This window comes from Vanacampus margaritifer, chromosome 9 (assembly GCF_051991255.1).
Source record: "Vanacampus margaritifer isolate UIUO_Vmar chromosome 9, RoL_Vmar_1.0, whole genome shotgun sequence".
Classification (NCBI taxonomy): domain Eukaryota; kingdom Metazoa; phylum Chordata; class Actinopteri; order Syngnathiformes; family Syngnathidae; genus Vanacampus; species Vanacampus margaritifer.
The window spans coordinates 23,797,671-23,821,691 of record NC_135440.1 but is presented as its reverse complement, the minus strand read 5'-3'; the positions used below and the strand labels follow the sequence as shown (position 1 = coordinate 23,821,691).

Genomic DNA, 24,021 nt, shown 5'->3' with positions numbered 1-24,021 from the left:
TCTAAGAGTGTGTGTGTGTGTGTGTGTGTGTGTGTGTGTGTGTGTGTGCTGCATATCAATTGAGTGAGGATGAGTGGAAATAATCCACACTGTAGACTAGGTTACATAAGCACACAATGTACGTGTCATGGTTAATGCAATTTCTCCTCTCGCCAGCTATACAAGCGATAACAACTACCTTGCGCATTAGAAATAATTAGAATAACTAGAAATAATCCACCACTGTCGAAAAAAACATAAACCACATCAAGCACGGACATGTGCACAAGTTATGAAACTGCTCCTCTCTCTCCAGGCCGACACATTGCACAGTAGAAATAGACAGAATCACTCGAAATAATCGAAATCGAATAAGTCAAAAAAAGTCCAGGTCATGCTTGTGCACATTTGTGTACAATGTACACATCATGATTAATGTGATCATCATGCCTCTTGCCAATTATGTATAACTGCTACCTTGCACAATAGAAATAAACTGAATGACTAGAAATACAGTAATCCCCCACTGTTGAAAAAATATAATCCACATCAAGCACGGAGATGTGCACAAATTATTTGTCACATAATGTGACTGCTCCTCTCTCTAGGCCGCCACCTTGCACAGTAGAAACAGAATTACTTGAAATAATCTAAAATAAATAATTTTTTAAAAAAAAAGTCCAGGTCATACTTGGGCACATGATTATTGTGGTCATCATGTCTTTTCCCAGGTATGTATGATAACCGCCACCTTGCACAATAGAAATAAACAGAATGACTAGAAATAATCCACAGTCAAAAAAAGCCATAGTCACTACATCCTTCAATTACTGTGATATTACCTCTAACCAGTTATTCACGTAAGCAACCACTTTGAACAATAAACATAAACCAAACCAGTCAAAATAATCCAGTCAGAAAAAAATAGTTCACAGTACACTCAATAATGTACCTGTTAAGATGCAATCACTCTTCTCACCAGTTATATACAATAGAAATTCTAACGACTTGAAATAATATTTAAGAGTCAAACAAAAAGGTCCATAGGCACAGTGCTAACGCACTGTTCGCATCCAAATTTATGTGACTACTTCTAACGTAACAAGCACCTTGCACAATAGAAATCAAGAAAATGGCTCAAAGTAATCCACATCTATGGCAGGCCCGATTGCATGCGCATGCAATAAACATTATATTGCTTCTCTCTCTAATTAATCATGATAGTTGCCACAATGCACAAATGGGAAAAAGAAGAACCCCACAAAATAATCCACAGAGGATACAATTTTGCAGCCCAAACAGGCGTGTGCGCAATATAAAATCTATCATATAATCGATGCTTTCTTTTGTCGGTCCTTACCAAAAACCCTGAGCGGCACCGATCTGGAGTTTGGGGTGAGGCCCGTGGAGGCAAGCGGGACCACCTCCACCGTGTACGAACCCGCGTCCCCCAGCTGGGCACTTCCGATGCGGAGCTGCGTGGCCGTGATGGTGACGCGGCCGCGAAACTGCGACACCTCGTTGATAACGGAGGAACCGCCTGCAAAAAGGCCCAGCGTCACGCCCTCGTACAGCCACGTCATGGACAGAACGTCCGGGATGGTCAGCACCGTGAACTGGATCTCGGTGCCGGTCAGCACCAGCACGGGGTCAGTCTGGAATTGGATCTGGATCTGGTCCTGTGCCAGCACCAGGACTGGAAGGCAAACGTGATGGTGGAAAACTAGATTAGTGACCATAAGGGTTATGTTGTGGATTATTTCAAGGCAGCAGTACACGCAGTGGAGGTTATCAGGAATATCTGGTTGAATTGAGCAATCGCATTACAGGTGCATGTACTGTCCATGCACTGTGGACTGTTTTGACTGTGGATTGTTGCGAGTTGTTTTGTTTACTTCAATTATGCAAGGAAGGGGTTACTTTGCAAAACTGGTAAGAAGAGCCATCAAATGAATCATTACACCTATTGTATATTGTGGGTGCAAGGGCCTTTACATGATTAAATGCAATGGACTTTTTTTGACTGTGGATTATTGCGAGTTGTTCTATTTATTTGTCTTGTGCAAGGGGATGGTTGTCATAAAAAAATTAATAAAAACTGGCTAGAGGAGCAATCGCATTATGATATGACATGCATAACATTACATGTGCATAAAACAATCTGCCCTGTGAACTCTTTTTTTTTTTAAACTGTGGATTACTACAAATTGTTTTGTTTAATTTCTATTAAGCAAGATGGGAGTTACCTTAAAAAACTGGTGACATGTTAATTGTGACACCATGCATTGCAGGGACATTCGCCTGTGCCTGCCCGAATGCAGAGGATTTTTTTTTTTTAACTGTGGATTACTGTGAGTTTTTTTTTTTTGTATATTTCCATTGTGCAAGGTTGCGTGTATCATTAAACACTGGTCAATCGCGTCATAATATGACACGTTATTCATGTAACGGAGTACGCAGTGGATTCTTTTTTGCATGTGGATTATTTCAAGTTGTTTTATTTATTTCTAATGGTGGCGAGTGGAGCAATCACATTAATTATGAGGTACACTAAACATGTATGGACCTGACAACTTTTTTTTTTTGGACTGTGGATTATTTCAAGTCGTTTTATTTATTTATTTATTGTACATGATGACAGTTATCAGGAATAAATAGCAAAATGACCAAAAGCATTAATCATGACATGTACATGGCGCAACAAGTGCACCATGGAATACTTTTTGACTGTATGGGTTATTCCTAGTCATTCTGTTTCGGAAAAAAAGTCCTACATTCTATGTTGGCCCCTTTTTCTAGCAACTCTTTGTTGCCAAAGTTAAGATAGACTATTTTGTCATTCCTACAGAGGTTCCCTTCTTTTTACACATGCATGTTGATAAAAGGTGACAACTGGCTGTTTGCATGACTGACTCTACCTTATTTTTTTACACTTTGTTTTTGTGACTAACATTTTGACCTTGGAACAGACTAGTTCAATTGTTGTGAAGTTTCCTCAGCTCTAAAACGAGCAGAAACAAATTTGCAGCAATGATCCTGACCTACTTATTTAATTATAACAAGCAAGCAATGTCCCCATATACGAACGAGTGTGTATTTACACAAAGAACAAGCACGATTCACATTCAGGAAAGACTCCAAAGTTCAATTACTTCATATTTTCACACCCAAATTAATGACTCTGCATTATTTATGATTTCAAAGAAGCTCGATTAGGGGGAAGTCAAAATAGACTTTGGCAGAATGTCCTCAGACTGCTTGGTGGGCTCAATCACCATTTTGCCAAATCAATTTTCAATAGGCAGCGGGGAAAAATGACTATTTAATTAAATGAGAATGTCGGCGATTACGACTTGAATTATTATCTCTCATGCATGAACGGCGGGCGCCGGACGACGAGCAAATTGAAATGTAATTTCAAATTCCCGACGCCTAATTTTCTCCGCAACGATATCTTTGACACTCTGTCTTGTTTTTTGTTGTTTTTTTTTCATGTGGGTGCGACAGGCAGTGTGGCCTGTGACAAGTGGCAGAATTAAACACCACCACACGTTTACATTATGCATGGTTTTAAAGACATTAAACATTCAATTTGAGGAGTTTGTCGCTTGTCTCAATGGCTTAAAATCTAATTAGGGCTTTCTCGTGTCCAGAAAATTGAGTAAAAAAAAAAAAAATCTTCTTGTTACTACAATAAACATATGCAAACATGACTACAATAAATACCATTTTAATATTAAAATGATCTGCAGGAAAGATAAGTAAAACAAATAAATTGCAATATAAATCAAAGCATTTTATTAACTATTCATATTTATATATTTATTTATATTCTATATTTGACCTCGTCGGGTAAGTAAATGTGCAACTAAAGTCCATTCACTTACCAACAAAGTAATGCAAGACAATACTATAAACTATTTTGTAAACATTTATTACCATACATTGTACTATCAAAAACACTACATAGATGATTATTTGTTATAAAATATTTTAAAAGAAAGAAAATAAAGACATCACCCCTAATAAACACCGTGTACATTTTGCAGGAAACAAGCCATATATTTTGTTGTGTTATCTGATGATTTTATCAATTTGATATTTATTTTTAGTAAAACAACGTTCTATTGTTTTGTAAAATTGCAATAATTACAGTACTTGAAAAGCACAATAAAGTTAGGTTTATTTTGGCAACCACCGGTAATGACGTGTTACGTTCAGGGTCATATGCTTCGGTGGGTAAAAGAAGACATCTCTAAACTAGATATGAACAATTAAATCGCGTCTTCTTCTTACACTGGCTCAACAAAGATAATACATTATCATTGTCATTGATTAACGATCATTACAAGCATTAATGAGCTAAACCCAATTTAAATTGTTAAACAATCACTATCTCAATGATGAATTGATAGAATTACGAGCACGAGATGAGGCCTTGAAGGCATCACGAAGGGAATGCGGTTGCTCTCGTTTGGGAAGGAAGACAAATGAAGGGAAGGCGACTTTGCGGTTTGAAGGCTTTTCTTTTCTTTTTTTGCCACCTCCCGTGGACGTGTTTGAAATACCACGCAGCTCGTCTTGTTTTCTTCCCACGTCACCGACTCGGAGGTCATTTGGGGGCTCTTTCTGAAAGCTAGAGGAAAAAAAAAGTGTTGTGTTGTTTTGGTTACCTGCCAGTGAGATCCCGACGAAGAAGGCCACAAGTTGTCTCATGTCGCCAGTCAGGATGCCCTGTGGGCAAAACTTGACTTTTTAATCTGCAAAATAACTCCTGGGATGACGTCCACAAGCAAGTTTTGTGATACCTTACAAAAGGAATTAATGCTGTAAGTTACTAACTTCCTCGAATGCGTCAAACAGACCATCCCTCCTTTGCGGAGGTAATAAGTTTATTATTAACTTACCCGCGCATGTTCTCTTCATGGGCATTTTGGTACGTGATTAATGTCATGCTCAGTTTCGGTACGCATTGCTGAGTTAATTATGTAAACTTCCGGGTTGCCACGCCTACCGCCTGTCAACTGTTGCACCTGTTCTCTTAAAGAGCCAGCACCCTAACAATGCGAAAATAGAAAACACAAGCGTCTACGTGATGTGTTTACGTGGTAGCCATGTTGAAGGGGGCAAAAACAATGCATGTGTATTGACTTGCTCATTTCTCATCCGATTTTCATGAGGTTCACTATTTTTATCAATAGGTCTTTATTTGTCCAAGAGCATTTTTGCAATTATATTAAATTTAAATGCATTTGTTCTCATTTTCTTTCCAATACGTTTGGGACTTTTTTTTTTTTTAATAACTCAATATTTACCAGGCAGCACGGTGGCTGACTGGTTAGCACGTCCGCCTCCCAGTGCAGAGGACGTGAGATCGAGTCCGGGCTTCGGCCTTCCTGGGTGGAGTTTGCATGTTCTCCCCGTGCTTGCGTGGGTTTTCACCGGGTACTCCGGTTTCCTCCCACATTCCAAAAACATGCATGGCAGGTTAATTGAACACTCCAAATTGTCCCTAGGTGTGAATGTGAGTGTGGTTGTTCGTCTCTGTGTGCCCTGCGATTGGCTGGCAACCAGTTCAGGGTGTACCCCGCCTACTGCCCGAAGCCAGCTGGGATAGGCTCCAGCACCCCCGCGACCCTAGTGAGGAAAAGCGGCCAAGAAAATGGATGGATGGATGAATATTTACCAGTTGACTTATAAAGGTAATGATGTATTGGGAAGAGGCCTTTATGTATTTCAGAGCATTTTTAAAACCTACATAAAATACAGTATTTATCATATTTTAAATATAATACCATGTGAGCAACTGCAGAAAACACTAAGCACCTATTAGTGATAAGGCATTTATTTTTCCACAAATAATGACACTTAATTAAACCACCATGTGTTATGTTCAGTCCCATAGAGCCCAATGCATTTAGTCCCTAGTGTCTCCCTTTCGGGGGGGGTTTCAACACGACTCAAAGCTTTAAAAATGTTAATTTAATGGCTTTATTATAAGTAAAGCTAATAATTTCCAACCATCCAACAATATTTATGAGTTAGCAGAAAATTATTCTAGCAGCAAGCCGTATGGATGTGCAAAAAAAAAAGAAAAAAGAGAAAGTGAGCTAACAAACAATTTTTCTGTTGCAAAGCTTCACTGTAGGCAATGTTCACTCTTAATCGCCTTCTTCCTAAACGCTTCCTGCCAGCCGGCTGAGGCGTTATGTGAGAGGAACAAGGTCAAAGGAAGAAGCTGTTCAATTATTAAAACTCGTTCGCGTTGTTTTGCTTTGCTTACTGCAGTAGCCTTCAACGCGTCTTGATTTAATGCTAAACATATAGTATATGCGAATGAGTATACAAGAGCGTCTGATGTCTTTTTTTTTTTTTTTTTTCTTCCAACAGGGCGCAACGTTCCTGAAAAGAGGTGTTATATTGGCATTTTTCATTCAAGGTAGGTTTGTTTGCATTTACATGTATTTTCTTTCAGTAGGATATAATGAAATAGTTTGTTCTACGGTCAAGTCAATACCCCGTTGCATTATGGGAAAAAAATTCAAAACTAAATTATGCACTGCATGACATGATAATAAATCATGAAAATTACAATTAATTTGAACTACATTTTCAAACGTATTGTGTAGCATTGTATGTAGCATTATGTAGCATTTAGCCTACAAATACGTTTGAACGTATTTGCAAGTACATTCAAATGTATTTCGATTAGGTGTGTCAAAATTTGTGCGTTCATTTTGAATTCATTTAAAGTTCCTTTAATGCCACAAATTTTTTTAACGTTTGATTAATGGACGCCCCTTACTTGGAAAGCCTGTATTAGGGGAATTCCAGTTGCAGCGCAGCGGACACGTCCACGTCAAAATTTAGCAGTAATAAATTGAATAATAAATAATGCATGTATTTATGGAGACTGGGGTCAAGTTGTATTTTACAATTTTAAAAATGTGCAAAATTTCACAAGTTACTTCATGTTAAAGATTAGCTAGCTCTTAATATGAAAAGAAAAATGCACTGAGCTGTAACCGACAAATGCAATTATGCCATCTAGTGGCAGAAAAATGACCTCAACACAATTCAATATCACACATTTTTTTATAGTACAGTACATTTAATTTGAACTAAATTTATATATATTTATGAAATTACCATATCAATGACTAAAAGATGCAGCCATATTTCTATTAGTTTAAAAAAAATCCACTTTTATGTTAACAAGAGTATGAAAATATATGATTGTACATTTAGAACAGATATAAAATTTGCAATTAACCGTGAGTTAACTATTGAAGTCATGCAATTAATTACGCTTAAAAAATTTAATTGCCTGACACCCATAATTTCAATACGCTCAAACATACTTGCCAGTCCAAAAAAATTTGAAAAATAATAATAAAAAGCAGAAGCAAAAAAATAAACAGCACTGTGTATGTCAGAAAATGTATCTAACTTGAAATTCCAGCCATGAGCTGCGCATAAAGTAATTATTACTATAATTTGATTATAAGATGTTTGAGGACAAATCTGAAATTTCTCACACAACTCAAAAGTGTTGGACTCCATGTTGTTTATATCGCCATGGTTCCCACATTGCATTGTTCATCTAAACAAAGTGGACAATGATGGCACTGCAGGACAGCATACATGCACTCATCTTATGTGTCACTGCCCCCTGCTGGTTAAAAGCAGTAATAAGAGCGCCCAGTGGGAGTGAGAGCTGTTTGATTGCTCATGAACACTCGGCAAGGAGGCGTCGGATTCAAATCATCATCATAATTGCTCGTTGTCGTGCCTCCCCCGTCGATAAGTGATGTCATTACGCCGCACGCTCGCTCTCTGGGAAGGAGGTTGACAGTCAAAACAGTCTAATCTCGCATAATTGCTGTACCGCCACTCGCCTAATACGGCCGAAAAATAGTCCCATGGGGAATCCAGACACACAGGGAGTAATTCACATATGACTCTTTTTTTTTTCCCAGCTACAGTTCAGAAGCAGAGACAATATGTATTGTTCCTGCTCAGGAGGGATAATAAGACAGCAGCACAAAGAGTATTTTATGGCTTCCAAGTCCTACATTGTCGCCGGTTTCCCTTCAGAAGAATACTGCGGGCAAGCGGTGGCCAAGCGGGCAGGAATGCGACCTGTGACCCAAAGTTCGCCAGTTCACTTCTCGCGACCGCACCGCATCATCGCGAAAGAAATTTCAAGTCAGCTGGCCTTCAAATTCAGGAAGTGTTTGTGCTACAGTTTTGCACGATAGCCAGAGCTAGTAGCTACCAACACTCAACGCACTTTAAAACAACTACCGCTGTTTTCTTAAAGTCAACCTTAAACATTTCTTGACAATTATCAGTTATATGTGACCTCACTAGTCTAAACATGACATTAATATTAAATTTGTGGACTATGAGTTATGAAGCAAAATCCAGCCCTTTTATCCATTTTGCCACTTGCTGTCGACTGAAGATGACATCACAGTTGCTTAGGACCAATCACAGCTTACCTGTTTTCTGAAGCTGCGCTGTGATTGGTTGTTACCTGAGCAACTGTGATGTCATCTTCAGTCGACAGCCGATTTTGCTGCTTAACTCGTATCCCACTAACACAAAATTAACTCATTCACTGCCATTGACGTCTATAGACCAATTGCAATAGTTCAAATTAATTTTTGACATCTATAGCCGTCAATGACAGTGAATGAGTTAACCAGAATACCATATTTAGAGTAGTGGGGCTGCATAGAGCATATTTTTCCTCGCCCAAAATTGTTTGGGGAGGGGGGTAACTTCCCCTTTAAGAGCAGCAGATACAGTGAAAACAGTAGAGGCCCCAGAATTGAACCCTGGGGAACACCATACACATGAAATCATGTTTTAACACTAATTTTATGCATTTGTAAAAAGTCTGAATATTTAACATGAAACGTGCTTAATGCTACATAATTCATATTACTACAGTTTGAGTTTAAAAAATTATTTTTTTTTTGGGCGCCACAAGTCTAACTGGCTTGAAATTTCTCACAACTGTGGCTTTAAACATGCACACGTCTGTTTTCGTATTATTTTTACTTTTGTGAGAAACGCATTTCAGCAACATCAAATAAATGTCAAATTTCTGATTCATGTTGTTTTGCTAAATGAGTCGTAAAAATGTGAAATTTTGTGTCATCTGACACAACCCCCCCCCCCCCAATTTTTTTATTTCTCATGCAGGTCTGTCAAATGATGTCGCCACGGTTACAGGCTTGTTTCGCCGTCACTTTTGAGGCCTTTCTGTGAGCTTTTGCCACTTTCGGAGGAGCGCTCGTTTTCACAATAGAGACGTCCAGCTGGAGGCCAGAGGAAGCTTGTAGTGTAGCCTACAGGAAAGAGAGGTGGAGTCCAGCGCGAGGAAACGGCTTGAAAACAAGGTTACGCCTCGCTCGGGCTTGTGTGACCCGCTCACGTTTTCACCAACTCCGCCACGTCCGTCTCCACGCCACCTTTCTCGCTATGCGCTGACGTTTTTTCATTTGGCATTTTCGGGGGACTTTGGCAGCCAACCGCCTTGAACTTTGACCGTTGGGAAAGCGAAGAGAGAACGTTTTGGGAAGGTGGGTGAAGTTTCAGGCTTGGGGGGCGGGGGGCTTCATGTTAAATGTTGCTGGCGAGCCCGTGGAAGTTGAGATCGCGCCAAGCGCGTTGCTATCGTTGGCCGTGAAACCGAATGAAACAAATAGCCGCAAAATTTGCCTGACATGATTGTTGTTTTAACCGCTGCCAGGTGCAAAAGTGTTTTTGTTTTTCAAAAGTTTGTTGTTGTATGTTAGCAGAATTACAGCAAAACCATGCCAAGGAAAAATATGTGAAAGGGAAAGGCATGTGAGAAATTTCAAGTCAGTCAAAAATTTCGCTTCTGTCTGTTTACTACAACCAACTGGATACAAACTATCTGTATATATCCCAGCCATTTTCACTGAAGCAACCCCCTTCGCTCCCGGCTGTTTTACTGGATTTTGACAGATTTTCTTTAAGCAACCTCTTCATGTCAGAAGTTGCATCAAATTTGTGATTAATCGTGAGTCAACTATTGAAGTCATGCGATTAATTACAATTAAAAAAATGTAATCACCTGACGTGATTTAAAAAAACAAGATTACTAAAAATGAGGGCCGTCATAATTAATCGCATGAATTACACTAGTTAACTCACGATTAATCACAAATTTTATATGTTATAAATCTACAAAAAAAAAAAAATTCTAGTTTTCATACCAAAAGTGGAAAAAAAATGTTAAACTAATAGAAATAATTCAAATGAATTTTTGACGTCTATAGCCGTCAATGGCAGTGAATGAGTTAATATTGTGTTAGTGGAATATGAGAGACAGCAAAATCCAGCCGTTTTTAATCCGTCGACTGAAGATGACATCACAGTTGCTCTAGCATTTTAAAAAAAAAAAAAAACGTATACATACGTTTTTGGGAGTGAAGGACAAAGTATTAAAAAAACTTATTTATACGTATTTGTGTTTGAATGAGTTAAAAGACGATTCAAGAACGGTACATTCTCAAGTGGAACGATTTGGTTCGATTCAATTTGATATGGTACGGCTGTACTTTTGTCATGTTTAATAATATGTAACAAGTTGTGAAAAGTATTCAAAATTCCAACTATCCACGTTAATTAAATTTAAAACAACAAATCAGCAGCAACATCAAATCGATGTATACCTGGTGTGCATCTCTCATTGATTTGGTTGGTTTAAATCAAAACCGATTTTCTGATTAAAAGTTGTTGTTTTTTTACACCCCTAATATATACGTATGTGTATATGTTTGTAAATATATATATATATATATATATATATATATATATATATATATGTAAATATATGTAAATATATATATATATATATATATATATATGTGTATAAATACTGTACATGTACATACATATTACGGATGTATACTTTTTTTTTTTTCTGTTCCTCTTCACTTAATCAGCTTCCGTATTTCAAACCATGTCCCCGCTAATGTGCACGGGTTCCACTAACAACAGATGGAGCTCGGTTACAAAAGTATTGACAACTTAGCTCAACGTTACCGACTCCTCTTGCGACTTTTTTTTTTTTTTTTTCAGCTAAGAAACCTACAACATGAGCAGAAAACCTTTTCGCATCGTTTTCTAAATGCCCCCTTCAAAATACGAGCTTTTGATGGAACTATTGTGACGCTTGTGAATGCAGTAAGAGTGTACTGTACGTTGACGTGTGCACGTGTTGTGTATCCACATCAGCTGGCGTCATGGCTCTAATGGACTTCCTGTGCTGGAGAGCTGCCACATTGCTGCTACTGTGTAAGTGATGTATTGCTTGTTTTGTTCAAGTTGACTATTGTCCCGTTTACTGGACACCACGTTATATGGTAAGCACACGCCATTGGCTCCACCCACTATCACCATTTTGTGTTGAGCGACATTACGAGGAACGTTTGCCTCACAAGGCAATCATTTTGTGTTAATCACAAATGTGTTGTTTCTTGATTTGCGCAGTTGCCAGCGGGCTGGAGTGCATCTCGGTGCACATCTCCAACGACGAGCCCGTGTACATCATCCCGGGCTCCACCCTGGTCCTCCGCGCCCACATCCAGTACGGCTCCCCGGACGAGCTGGCGGCCGTCACCTGGGAGCGGCAGCCCGAGAGCGCCGCCCCCGACGGGCGGGCCGTGCTGGCCTCCTGCCCCGGCGGGAGCCTCCCGCTGCCCGTCCAGTGCGGCGGCGCCACCCGACCTAACGTGCGCGCCAGCGTGGAGCGGGAGGCCAGCGTCCTGCACGTTAGCGAATACGGCAAAGCCGACGTGGGGGTTTACGCCGTCACCGTGACGGGCAAGGCGGGACAATCCAGCACGGCGAGATGCATCGTCAGAGAATACGGTGAGGTTATATTATATGTAACGTATACACCTTAACTTTTTTTTTTTTAACACATTCACTGCCATAGACGGCTAGAGACGTCAAAGATTCAGATTAATTTTTGTGGGTCAAATGAAAAAGATTATATTACAGTACATTTTATTTTGTAATAGCATTTAAGCGTGACGACCGGGACCTTTGCTTGGGGTTTGGTGGTCCCGCCTGTACCCCTTCTCTCCTTCTCCCCCACCCCAGTGTTCCGCCCTACCACGTGGCTGGCGGTGGGCGTGGGTGCCCTCACTGTCCGGCACCTCCCCGGCGCCGATTCCTGGGAACGGGTGGTCCCTGGGGGTCGGATAATAGGGGGCTGGCAGGGGTGGGAAATATATTTAGATACACACATATATTTCTTTTATTGATATTACTTTCTTTTAAAAGTCGCATTTCTAACCTTTGCGTGCGTTTGCGTCGCAGAGGCGGTGCACCACGTGACGGTGAGCATCAACGTGTCGCACTCGTCGCTGGTGTGCGGCGAGGCGTGGGGCACCGAGCCCCAGTTCAGCTGGCTGCACGAGCGCGACGCCGTCACCGGCAGCGTGGGCCGCGTCTCTGCGGACGGCGCAACCCTGGTGGTCACCAAGTTGCCCATTTGCGGCCACTTTACCTGCGTGGTCAGCAACAAGATGGGTTACAGCTCCGCCACCTACACGGCCGGTACGGAGACATGTAAAATCAACAGAAATCAGATTTTTTTTTTCTCATTATTATTGTATTATTCTATGTAATAATGCAACTGATAAATCCAGCGAATTTGAGTGTTGACCTGGTGGAGACCTGAAAAGTAGCAGCAATCAATTTCTGTCCTTCCTCACCCCCCACCTCATTCTTGCCTTTCTTCCTTCCTTGCATCCTTCCTTCCTTTAAAACCGTCCTTGTGTTGTTCCTCCCTTCCTTCCTTCCAACCTTCTGGGCAACCATGTCCGATTTCCTTCCCCCCCCCCCCCCCCCTGTTGCGCAGCACCGTGTGAACCAAGCGGTATCAGCGGCTCGACGGTGGCTATTGTTTGTTTGGTGGTGCTGCAGATCTTAGCAGGAGGCCTGGCTTTTCTACTCTGGAGGTACACCCATACAAAAAAAAGTGAAAATAGTGAACAAATCTTGAAGGGAAAAAAAATACGAAAATGCTTCAACCTATGTATTGCTATTTCTACTTTTTTTTTCTTTCTACGTTTATTGTCAAACTAATCAAAAAAAAGAGCCACAATGACTTTTGTTTTACAAAAGCCTTTTAAGCTCAATACTAACACGTAATTGGAAACACCATAGACAGGCTAACAGAACTAGCATCAATGTCATGCTATTTCTAAACCTTAATATTTGAACACAAGTGGTGGCAACACATATACACAGATAATACAATAATACTGACGGGCAAATATTCTTTATCCCTCTGCAAAAAAAAAAAAAGAGACTAATATTGCTTACTTAAATCGCCACATAGCTTAGCCTTTAGCCCGCTAGCTTCATGCCAACGCTAATTAGCATTAGCATAAATTGGACACAAATTTAGTCCAATTTCTATTAAATTTGTACAAATTATGCTACACAAATAAATGACCTAACGTTTAATTGACCAAATACCTTTTTGGCATTGGTAGAATTTTCAGAAAAGTCAGCCCCCAAAATCAAAACATGAAATTTGAAACGACCCAGGAAGTCTTCCATTTTAGTTTGAAGCCACCATTTTAATGTCATTTAGCCATGTCAAGTAGTCCTTCAAAAGGTCAACTCGTTGTTGTAGTTTTTTGTCCAAATGTTGCCAAATTTGAACTAATTATACAATCCAGACTTGCAACACAAAACTGCAAGATTTAAAGTTGTTGTTTTTGTGTGTGCTTGTACCTGATTTATTTTTGCTGTTTTCCTTCCCAGGAGGTACCGGAACAGGAACCGAGGCGACAGGCTGCGAGAACATATTGACGACAACATTTAAAAAGTGCCAAAAGATTTTGGGGGGGGGGGGGGGTTCGTTGTTAATGTATATAATAAATTTGAGGAAGTCTTTCTATTGTCACCAGCAGGACTTGTGCTACCATAATAGGAGTCTGTATCTACACTGCCTCCTGCTGGGCCACACTTGACACTGTTAGTTTAATCAGTCATCCTCCTGGAAACACAAATAAAACACAAGAAACAAAAAAACGCTTGTATATAACACATACAACTGTAGAAAATTGCAGTTAAGCATTTTAGCAAGATACTCTCTACCGTTTCTATGAAAAATAAAGCAGAAATGCTCAAAATATCGTTTATGGTGCCTTTTGTGTTAAAATACATTGAGAAGAATGTATTTGCTTGTTTTGGAGTTCAAATTGTCCAGAGTGCATTTTGTATACAGCGTCATTGTAAAGTGCGTGAGACAACCTTGGTTGTCATAGCAACCGCCAGTCCTGTTTATGCCTCTTAGCGAAAGGTTACTCGAGCAAGGGAATTGACAGTGATGACCAGGGTGGAAAAAAATATCTATTAGTTTGCATCAAAGTCTGGGGTAGTCCTGGCTTTGTTTCTCAAACTTTTTTTTTTTTATTGCGTTGCAAAAAACAACAACAATAAAATTAGCTCACCAAGTACCAACAACATCAAAATACGGTTGCATAATGGGCCGACATGTTAATAAAAAACAAAACAAAAAACGTTTGGTTGATTGATGGTTTATTCTGAAAAAGTCAGTTTCATATTATTTTAAGCCAATGTAACATGCAGTTTTAACACAGTGCTAAGAGGAAAAAAAATATATTTAATGGTTCAATTAAACGATTGTAGACTCTTTTGGTTTTGTTTAAAAAATGTGTCTAATGGTTTGAAAACAAACCACAAAGTCTAAAATGCAAATTATTGAACATCAGGCGGTGATTCGCTTGCAGACCACTAGAGGGAGCACAGGTAACAATGTGCTTGTCCAGTTTATTTTAAAATAATTCAGTCGATTGCATTGTATTGGTTGTAACTTGTAATTAACCAATTTAAAAAAATAATTTTTAAATAAATGCTCATTTTTTATTATTTTTTGTACATAGATTGCACCTTACATAAATGTTAAGAAAATAATAAAAACAATTACTAATATTGAACATTCTGAATCGTCACTTAATTCATGCAGAAAAAGTAAAAAAAATTTTTTTAAAAAGTGTACTCACCATTAAGTCGTCATGCTTTTTTTCACCTTCTATGGAGAACAACATTTCAGTCTGTACTGGTAAAAGTCAAATTACGAATTGAACAAGCACATAACAAAAGTCCCACTGTGTGTGACCAAGGTAAAGCAAAGCATTTTATTGCAAGTATTAGTCAAACATACACTTCAAACAAGAAGCAAAGCAACACTAAAAAAGGCCAACAACCTAAAAGGAAGAAGTTACAAAAAGGAACGAATCAAGCAGTCGGTACAATTGCGACAAATGCAAATCACGTAGGCGTCGTCGCCGAGATCTTTACACATGTGACTGACGCAAAGAGATGCTACGATGCAGGAAAAAAATAAAATAAAAAATTGGGGTGTCAAATGAAATGTTTCCTTGGCCACGGACGAGCAATCAGGACGTCTAATCTCTTTCGCATTATTTGGTTCAACTTCGGTAGTGGAATGCTGAAGGGGTGTGAAAAAACATTTGACTGGATTAAGTAAGAAAGGGTTGTTACAGTATTTCGCTTTTGTCAAACAAAAAACGTACAATCTTGTTTGCCCGAGTGTCGAAAAGAAGACGCGATGCAGGCACAGGTCTCACTAGCTAGCCTTCTGATCGGGACCGGATCGGATTTTGTCATTACGATATACTCGACACTCGGATGGCCGGACAGGACAGAAAACTCGCTGAGAAAAACTCGGGACCATCCCGAACGGCGAGACTTTAGCGTAGCGATTTTAGTGGTTTTGGAACGAGAAGAGACGAAACGTACGATCGGTTTCAAGTACGCAGGCATAGGACACAAATAAGGCTTTTTTTTTTTTTGACACCCGTCCTCCTGTGGCACAAGAGCTCGACAAGACCTTTCGTAGAATCACAACTCACAAAAAATTAAGGGTATCGGATTTATGGATGAAATTTCAGGATGAACCTAAAATGCTGGGAATTTAATTTGACCTTGTCTAATTTTTTGAATGCATTGTTGATTGTTTTTGTTTTCTTAGCATCCACTAGCGCATTTTCAGTTAATCACCGAATACCCCTAACTTTTCAAAGTAGTATCATCTAATCCAATGGAACCGAAATGGCAGATGTAGCCCAAAGATTCAGGTCTGAAACGGCTTATGACGTCGGGATTGGCATTTGGAGGCTAAATTAGGAAGAAGTCCCATTAAAAAAAATAAAATTAAATAAAATTAAAAAAAATCAGCCCGTTCGCATATATCGTTGTGCTTGCGCGTACGAGAATAAGGCTCCAAACACCTTCCAAAAACAAAAAAAACACTCAATAAATACGCCATAAAATACTCCGCATATATAGGCTTCTTATATATATTTCATTAACACATTTAAATAGGACATCACAAAGGAAAAGTCGGCTCAAGAACAAAATAAAAAAAAATCTGATAACTGTTAAGACAATTTTTTTTTTATATATATTTTTTTACAGTTACCGGTATATATTTGGACTCTAAAATAGTTAAGAATGTCAGGCATTACTCGAGCATGTGTGTGTACGCGACTTGTATGTCGCATAAGCAATTCGCAGTTTTCTCTTAGGTCGTCGGACATTATGCAGCATACCAAGGTAAGTGAGGTGCAGTGTTTCTGAGAACTCCCCTAAAAACAACAACATAACAGTTCGCCCACCCCCCACCCACACCCCACCAGGATTTAAGACCCTTTTCAGTCTACGTCCTACTGGCTTGTTCCGCCCCCTCCCAACAATGCACTACCCTTAGCATTAGCATGAGTAAGTGCCAGGTCTCTGAACCATTCAATACTGATGCTGGTCTCTTTTTTTTTTTTTGCCCTCCGAGCCAAATGAAAGCTTCAAGTCCTCCCTCCCCGTCAAACGTTTTGTTGACATTCCCATCTAAAAAGGTCCAAGTGGTGGATTAAAGACTCCGGGTTGAGACGTTGAGACTCTGAACCTCAAGAGTTTTTCAATGGTGGTCTCTAAAGTGCTGTGGTTGACATTCATGGGTTCTCCATATTGGGTTATACCAACGACAAAATCCAAGGTCCAAGACACTTCTCCAATGTTTGCCCGTTTTCTAGAGGAGGAGGAAATAAAAGCCAAAAGTTTCTTGAAAAAGGAGCGTCAAGAAGAAAGGCACTTTCTGTGTGCACCGTTAACTTTCTGTGGACAGATTCCACTTTAAAGGGAGACAAGAGCTTTTCTACAAAACCTGGCAAAACATCCCTTAAACTTGCTCCACTTCCTTTCATGTTAGCTCATTCATTGGCAATTTTTTCTGCTCAACGTGAGGCCTTGTAAACATCAAGCATCAACTCCACCGTCCGTGTTCTCACAAAGCCGACAGAACCGGAGATCCTCGGATCCAAATCAGAGAAACCTCCCCGGCAAACCATCACTTTTTTTTTAAAGGGGTATTGTGTAGGAACTTGAGGGCAAAGAAACAAGTTCTTTGGGGGTCAGGGAGACAAAACTGCAGAAAAACTCCAAACCCATCTTCCAACAGTCCTTGAAAATGGATCACTTGCCAGTTGTGGAGCAGGCATCGGCAGCAGGTGGGCAAAACATAAAAGATGATAAGAGTAGGGTGGGGGTCATTCCACTCCCACGATAGTACCGGTCCCCCAAACCTTTCTGTGTTGTTTGATGGGAGTGGGGTCATGCAATACCCAACGGGGTAGCAGGGCTATCCTGCAATGACCAGGGTTGTGGGGGGTGGGGGGGCAGTCCCACACCCACAAGGGTAGGTGCTGTACCATTATCACGGGATTTCACCAGGTTAGTGGGGGTCCTGCGTGTTCTGGATGTCTCCCTCCTCCAACACAACTGATTCAAATGATCAGTTCATCTGCAAGGTCTGGAGAAAACCACTAGACCAGGGATAGGGAACCTTGGTTCCCAAAAGCTGCAGTCCTGCGTGTTCTGGATGTCTCCCTCCTCCAACACAGCTGATTCAAATGATCAGTTCATCCGCAAGGTCTGGAGAAAACCACTAGACCAGGGATAGGGAACCTTGGTTCCCAAAAGCTACAGTCCCGCGTGTTCTGGATGTCTCCCTCCTCCAACACAACTGATTCAAATGATCAGTTCATCCGCAAGGTCCGGAGAAAACCACTAGACCAGGGGTAGGGAACCTTGGTTCCCAAAAGCTGCAGTCCTGCGTGTTCTGGATGTCTCCCTCCTCCAACACAGCTGATTCAAATGATCAGTTCATCCGCAAAGTCTGGAGAAAACCACTAGACCAGGGGTAGGGAACCTTGGTTCCCAAAAGCTGCAGTCCCGCGTGTTCTGGATGTCTCCCTCCTCAAACACCGCTGATTCAAATGATCAGTTCATCCGCAATGTCCGGAGAAAACCACTAGACCAAGGGTAGGGAACCTTGATTCCCAAAAGCTGCAGTCCCGCGTGTTCTGGATGTCTCCCTCCTCCAACACAGCTGATTCAAATGATCAGTTCATCCGCAAGGTCCGGAGAAAACCACTAGACCAGAGGTAGGGAACCTTGGTTCCCAAAAGCTACAGTCCCGCGTGTTCTGGATGTCTCCCTCCTCCAGCACAACTGATTCAAATGCATCAGACCGTCTCTAATCTCACTGTGGCGTAATGGGGGGCTTATCCCATACCCACCCGAGTAGGAGGGGCCACCCCAAATTTTCTGAAGAGACGTACCAACCAAGCACCAGCAACTGCCACATCGTCCAGATTGTGAAGGCGTCAAAACAAACTACCCAGTTCAGTCTTTACAACACAAATGGATCCACTTGCCCGTTTTGGGGGCAGGTGTCAGCACCAGGGTGGACAAAAAAGAAAAGCCAAAGAACATTCAGGAGCTATACAACATATTTTCTCACTCTTTGAATACACGTCTACAAAATTAGCATTCGACATCGGGTCGGCGGTTCAGAGTTCGGCGCCCGATCGCTAACAGTACGACAGTCACGGTCAAGACACGGCACTACTTTGGACCACCCGCCACCGGTCGCACGGACACGTTATACCATTTACAGTGACACAAGTCAACAGTCTATATTGCAATAATAGTATAATAAAAACTTTGTAATTAACTTTTTCTCTTTTATAACATACGACGATACATTTATTACTAAGAATAATTAGACTACATCTTTTTTTTTTTTAATCTGTTAGCAAAAATAATTGGTGTGCATTACATCATTTGAAATGTACAAATATACTTTTGATCTGGCTTTTTTTTTTTTTTTTTTTAAAGGCTTTTCGTCACGGAGGCTCAGACCGCCGCAAGCTTTCCCATCGGAGGGAAACGCCTTCTGAAGGTAGTCCAATGCAGCAGTGGATAAAAGACTTTGACAACACACCTTTTCCAGACTGTACCGTTTTCAAGGCTACCTCCACGTGCACCAGGGTAAGCGGGACACTATCCCATACCCAGTAGGTGTGCCGGAGTATTAGATGGCGAGAGATTTGGGACCAGTCCAAAACACAAATATTCCAATGGATGTGGGGGATAGTGGGGATAATCCCAACACCAAAAATGGGAACATCCCATATTCACCAGAGTAGCAGGGGGACAGCCCATATCTTACCAAGGATGTCAGGACTGTACCCACAATCACCAGGGTAGTGGGAGGCAATCAGCCGTCCCACAGCAGTAGAGGGGATTGTGCCACATCCATCGGGATCATTGAGGATGCCTCAGACCCAACACGAAAGTGGGAATCTTGTAATACCAACCAGGGCATCCCGCATCCACCCAAGACTCAGAGGCATTGGGGCTGTCCCATAATCGCCAGGGAAGTGGGAAGCCGTCCCACAGCCACCCAAGACTCCCAAGGTACTGGGGGCTATCCCTACAATCACCAGGATATTGAGAAGCGTTCCCAAAACCACCAGAGGCGCAGAAGACTCCCACACCCAGCAGGTTATTCGGGGTCAGCCTACCCCTACTCAGGTGCACCCCACAACCTCGATGGTACCCATCAAGGTTGTGGGGTATACCACAAGCAGAAGGAAGTCCAACATTCATCAGGGTATCTAGGGCCATCCTAAGACTACTTTAGAAGTGAGGCTATCCCACAATCAACACGGAATTGGTGCCTGCCTGACACCCAACATAGTAGTGGGGGGGTCTACCAGAGGCCGCCCTGATCGTTTATGATTTTCCTAACCTGCCCAACTAGTCACAAGTTCAGTTCAGCTTCTGATTCTCCACTGGTTCGAGTAGCACCACGCCTGTGTTCACAACCAGAACACATGCTTCTTTTAGTGCAGTTAACTTTGTAAAGGAATAACACCCCCCCCCCCCCAAAAAAAAAAAAGCTTCAGACCATCAGCAGCGTAAAGGAGCCGAGTAGCGACCGCTCTCCAGACACATTTGAAAGAGTAAACCCAAAAAAGTGGTCTCAATTGACTCCTTAGCTTTTTTTGTTTTGTTCCGAAGCCAGTCTCAACTTGTATAGCAACTCAAAACTGATTATTTTTTATGACGATCGGACTGCTGCGTCCAAGCAAAGCTACCAGCTAACACTGTGACCCAGGCAAAGCACACACCGACGTCAGGATGAAGTTGTGTAAAAAAGTCAACTTGTCGAGAAGAACACGAGGCATCGGGTGAAACATTTTGTCGGTTAAGTCCCTCTGCCCGTTCGACATGGCGCGATTCACCCTTTCGCCAGGCACTTAAATACTCCCGCCCCCTCTTTTATGGCCTTTGTACTCCACGCTGCTGCAATCAGGTCCAAAATAACTAATTTATCGAAAATTCTTAAATGACACGCGTATAAATCCTTCAAGTAAGAATGTGAAATGTTGTCAAAACAGAAAAAAAAAGAAGTTTCTTTTAAAAGTGCCTAACAGTATGCAAACCTCTCGCCAAACGTATCAATTATTTCACTCTTCCCTTCCTTTTGCACGTTATTGCACAAGTGGAGACCTGCCGACATGACCTTCCACTCAAAAAAGCAAAACAAAAGCACTGCCTGGGGAAATTAAAATGGTTGCAACAAGGTAAAAGGACATGTCAACGCTTCACATGCAAAAATTATAAAAATGGGGAAAAAATGACATCAGGATATAAAAAGACAACAGTGTTATACTATTTTTTTTTTTTAAATCCAGGGATGGCTGTGATGGCCGTGTCAACACAATAAAAACTAGTGACAGCATCTTTTAACACTCCCCTCGTTTTACTGTGGGTCAAATTGACCCATTATGTCAAGTTTTACTCTCCTGTTATATTGTGGATTAAATTGACAAGTCAATGTTTGCTTCACAAAGGCTGTGGGTCAAATTGGCCCATTAGAATCCCCAGTTATGTTGACGGTCAGATTCAATTTTGAAAAGTTTTAACCCTACTGGCTCCCCCGCTGCATACCAACAAATGTGACTTAAAATGTTTTAAAAATATATTTTTTAGATATCAACAAAGCCGGTGGAAAACGTTATCCTGAAATTTTTGTACATATGCACGCACACACAAAAAATAAATAAAAAAAAAAGTAGTGTAAGAAGGTATCCTATAATTTATGTATATTGACAAGGAAGAAAGGGCCAGGGGTTAAAGTAAAAATTAAAAAAATAATACTTGATTTTTACTGGTCAATGTTACCCACAATGGAACAGGAGAAACAAGACGACAATGCCCAAAAAAAAAAAACACGCACACACGAAGCTACCAATTAAAAGTTTTAAACTTACATATTTTGTACTTTGTACATTAAAAATATCAACATTTTTATACGTCAATTTGATTTTGTTTGGAAAATTGACCCACAGTAGAACAGGAGAATGTAATGGAGGCGTCTCTGGGGATGACGTTTCACCTCGTAGCCAGCTGGTGGCAGTGTCCTCAAAGAACTGGTTATTTCATGAGAGGGAGGGAGTTGGGCGGGGGGGAAAAAGATGAACTCATAATCTGCAGCCTTCCCGCTCTGCTCCCTCGTTTTCTTAAAAACACACACATAAAGAATGTAAAAGTGCTGCTGCTTATGAACTGACTGAGGAGCCGGGTCGAATGTAAACAGCGGAGAGGGACAACAGCCTAAAAGAGCAGTAAACACCTAAAAAAAAAAAAAGGATGGAAATAAAAGGAGTTGGCTGGTTTCTATTGCATATTAGTGCTGAGTTTTGTTTTGTTTTTTCCTGGTTAAAAGCAGCGTTTTTGCATCCTCAATCCAGTGTGGGGTGCCGCCTCCTCCTTCTCCCTGCTTCCCTCCGCACAGTGTCGGGTCCGGATTGACTAGGCGAGTGTGTGTGTGTGTGTGAGGACTTTCTGACTGGCGAGCCATCCGTGCATGGCTATGTGTGTGTGTGTGTGTGTGTGTGTGTGTGTGTGTGTTGTATGTGAGTGTTCATGTGTGGAGGATGGAAATGGTGGTGATGGTTGTGGTAGTTGGGTGGATTGCAGCTCAGGCGAAGTACATGGTCCTCAGGGTGTCGTGGTGGATCTGGACAGCTTTGGCCAGCGCCTGCGGGTCTCGGCCGTTACTCTGACCCGACACGTGGCTGCCCTCGGCGCTGCACGGAACAATATATGCAAAGATGAACTATCTTAAAATCACGAGGATAACATTTTATTTGCATTGTTTTTTTTCTTTCCAGTTGTATTTTAAGTAGTGTCAAACGATCACATCTTAGAATTTTGATTAATCACCAATTAATCGCATAATTAAAAATGTTGATTAAAAAAAAAAATCAACATTTTTTGCCCGCCAAATTTAAAGAGCACCTATTATGTGTTCATTTTTTCGACGTCTTCAAAAAATGTTATCCACTGCACACGCTCATCCTCCTCTTTTTCTAATTAATTAATTGCTTGCATAATGTAAAATGGAAAAAAAATGACCCAAATGGTTTGACATTAACAAATATTCTGAATGTCATACACAAACATTTATTAAATGCTTTAATTTAATGTATGTAGTAATGTTTATTGCTCAAACCTGTGCTACCTTTCACGTAACCATCTGCTGTCAGCTAAAGGATCATCTGTGGCCAAAATTAATAAGTGTGATTAATCTGCGTTAATACATGATTAATGCGATATTTTTTTGTGATTAATTAGTTAACACTAACTTTGACAGCAATTATTTTAGTTTAAAAGAGGATTAAATGTGTAATCCTACAAAAAAGTCATAATCTTATGCGAAACCATGGTACCTCAATTTCCGAGTGACCTGACTCGTTTTGAGATAAGAGCTGTCGCTCAACGTATTTTATGCTTTCAATTGTGAGCAAAAATGTAATCATTTTACAAGAATAATCGCATTCTTTAGGGGGAAAAAAATAGAATTTTAACAAATTTTAAAAAAAAATGTATGGGTCAGACTCTTGCATGAATAACATTTAGAAGTGTTTTCTTGAAAAAAAATCTCATGTTGTAACCTAATGACATGAAACATTATTTGAGAAAAAAAAAATCGATTTTGAGACTAGTAGTATTTTTACGACAGAAAAAAAATTCATTTCCAAGACAAAACTCAGAAACATATTCACATGAAGAGCACTCTGGATTTCATGTAGGTCACACCTCCACTTACAAATAAATGTTCCAAATCTGACCCCGAGCTTCAACATTCAGTGCCGTTTGTACGGCAAACCTCCTCCCCGTGCCTTACCTGTCGTGTTCTTTGTCTACCAGATGGTAGCGGGCGCGGAAGGCCACCAGGTGGGCGTAGTAGGCGGGCGCGGGGATGGACACCGAGCGGGTACAGCGCACGTAGGTGTGGCACAACTGGTAGGTGAGCAGCTGGAACTCGTCGGCCGTGAAACAGTTGTCGTCCCACAGCACGTGGTAGTGGGAGGGTCGACTGGTGCCCTGCCACATGGAGAAAGCAAATATTTGGATTTCATTTGCAAATAGTACAAAAAAAAAAAAAAAGATATGCTAACAAGAGAGCTCACCTGTATTCCAGCGTGACTGCAGAGGTAAAAGTCAAACTCGTAAGGATGTGTGATGTCGGTATCCACGGTCGTACCAGCAGGAATGTTTCCGCTGCGTCCAACCTGACAA

The 24,021-nt window shown here is 40.9% G+C and overlaps 3 protein-coding genes and 1 long non-coding RNA gene across 11 annotated transcripts in view; 1 reads left to right on the top strand and 3 right to left on the bottom strand.

The window, feature by feature from the left end:
• The window catches only part of LOC144058272 (uncharacterized), a 31,228-nt gene extending 26,242 nt beyond the window's left edge, over positions 1 to 4,986 (bottom strand). For 2 of the 4 annotated variants that reach the window (XR_013295411.1, XM_077576647.1), the window contains exons 1-3: positions 4,887 to 4,979; positions 4,653 to 4,787; positions 1,340 to 1,675 (exon numbers count right to left, since the gene is read on the bottom strand). Coding sequence is in view for 2 of the 4 variants with exons in the window: in XM_077576647.1 (XP_077432773.1) it covers positions 1,340 to 1,675; positions 4,653 to 4,695 (379 nt within the window). In the remaining 2 variants the exon portion in view is untranslated. Of the gene's footprint in view, positions 1 to 1,339; positions 1,676 to 4,652; positions 4,788 to 4,886 lie in introns of those variants that run through there. The other 2 variants (XM_077576648.1, XM_077576649.1) reach the window with 2 other exon arrangements.
• LOC144058273 (uncharacterized) lies at positions 4,448 to 14,168 on the top strand. 4 transcript variants are annotated; one of them, XM_077576651.1, is made up of 8 exons: positions 4,448 to 4,808; positions 6,370 to 6,418; positions 9,193 to 9,389; positions 9,518 to 9,572; positions 11,257 to 11,316; positions 11,512 to 11,892; positions 12,346 to 12,585; positions 13,804 to 14,168. In XM_077576651.1, the coding sequence occupies exons 5-8, from the start codon at positions 11,265 to 11,267 to the stop codon at positions 14,010 to 14,012; spliced, it is 882 nt and encodes a 293-aa protein (XP_077432777.1). In that variant the 5' UTR covers positions 4,448 to 4,808; positions 6,370 to 6,418; positions 9,193 to 9,389; positions 9,518 to 9,572; positions 11,257 to 11,264; the 3' UTR covers positions 14,013 to 14,168. The 4 variants fall into 4 exon arrangements, with proteins under 4 accessions (XP_077432777.1, XP_077432780.1, XP_077432778.1 ...); XM_077576654.1 differs by adding an exon at positions 12,890 to 12,989 and having other exon boundaries at positions 9,193 to 9,572; positions 13,804 to 14,016; XM_077576652.1 differs by lacking the exon at positions 9,518 to 9,572.
• On the bottom strand, positions 11,803 to 12,852 carry LOC144058274 (uncharacterized). Its single transcript, XR_013295412.1, has 3 exons — positions 12,751 to 12,852; positions 12,323 to 12,574; positions 11,803 to 12,238 (listed from the first exon to the last, which is right to left on the bottom strand). It is a non-coding gene; the product is annotated as an uncharacterized LOC144058274 (long non-coding RNA).
• Positions 14,169 to 15,189: 1,021 nt separating the features above from the next.
• Positions 15,190 to 24,021, bottom strand: part of ago3a (argonaute RISC catalytic component 3a) — a 32,275-nt gene continuing 23,443 nt past the window's right edge. For both annotated transcript variants that reach the window (XM_077575256.1, XM_077575257.1), the window contains exons 17-19: positions 23,913 to 24,014; positions 23,627 to 23,826; positions 15,190 to 22,526 (exon numbers count right to left, since the gene is read on the bottom strand). In XM_077575256.1, coding sequence (XP_077431382.1) covers positions 22,418 to 22,526; positions 23,627 to 23,826; positions 23,913 to 24,014 — 411 coding nt within the window. In that variant the 3' untranslated portion in view covers positions 15,190 to 22,417. The remainder of the gene's footprint in view (positions 22,527 to 23,626; positions 23,827 to 23,912; positions 24,015 to 24,021) is intronic.

What these genes read in the sequence shown, in the direction of transcription:
- LOC144058273 (XM_077576653.1), top strand. Translation starts at nt 11,265, where the DNA reads ATGGCTCTAATGGACTTCCTGTGCTGGAGAGCTGCCACATTGCTGCTA. An exon ending in TGCCACATTGCTGCTACTGT is followed by an intron (nt 11,317 to 11,511) that starts GTAAGTGATGTA and finishes TGATTTGCGCAG; the next exon opens with TTGCCAGCGGGCTGGAGTGC. An exon ending in ATGCATCGTCAGAGAATACG is followed by an intron (nt 11,893 to 12,345) that starts GTGAGGTTATAT and finishes TTTGCGTCGCAG; the next exon opens with AGGCGGTGCACCACGTGACG.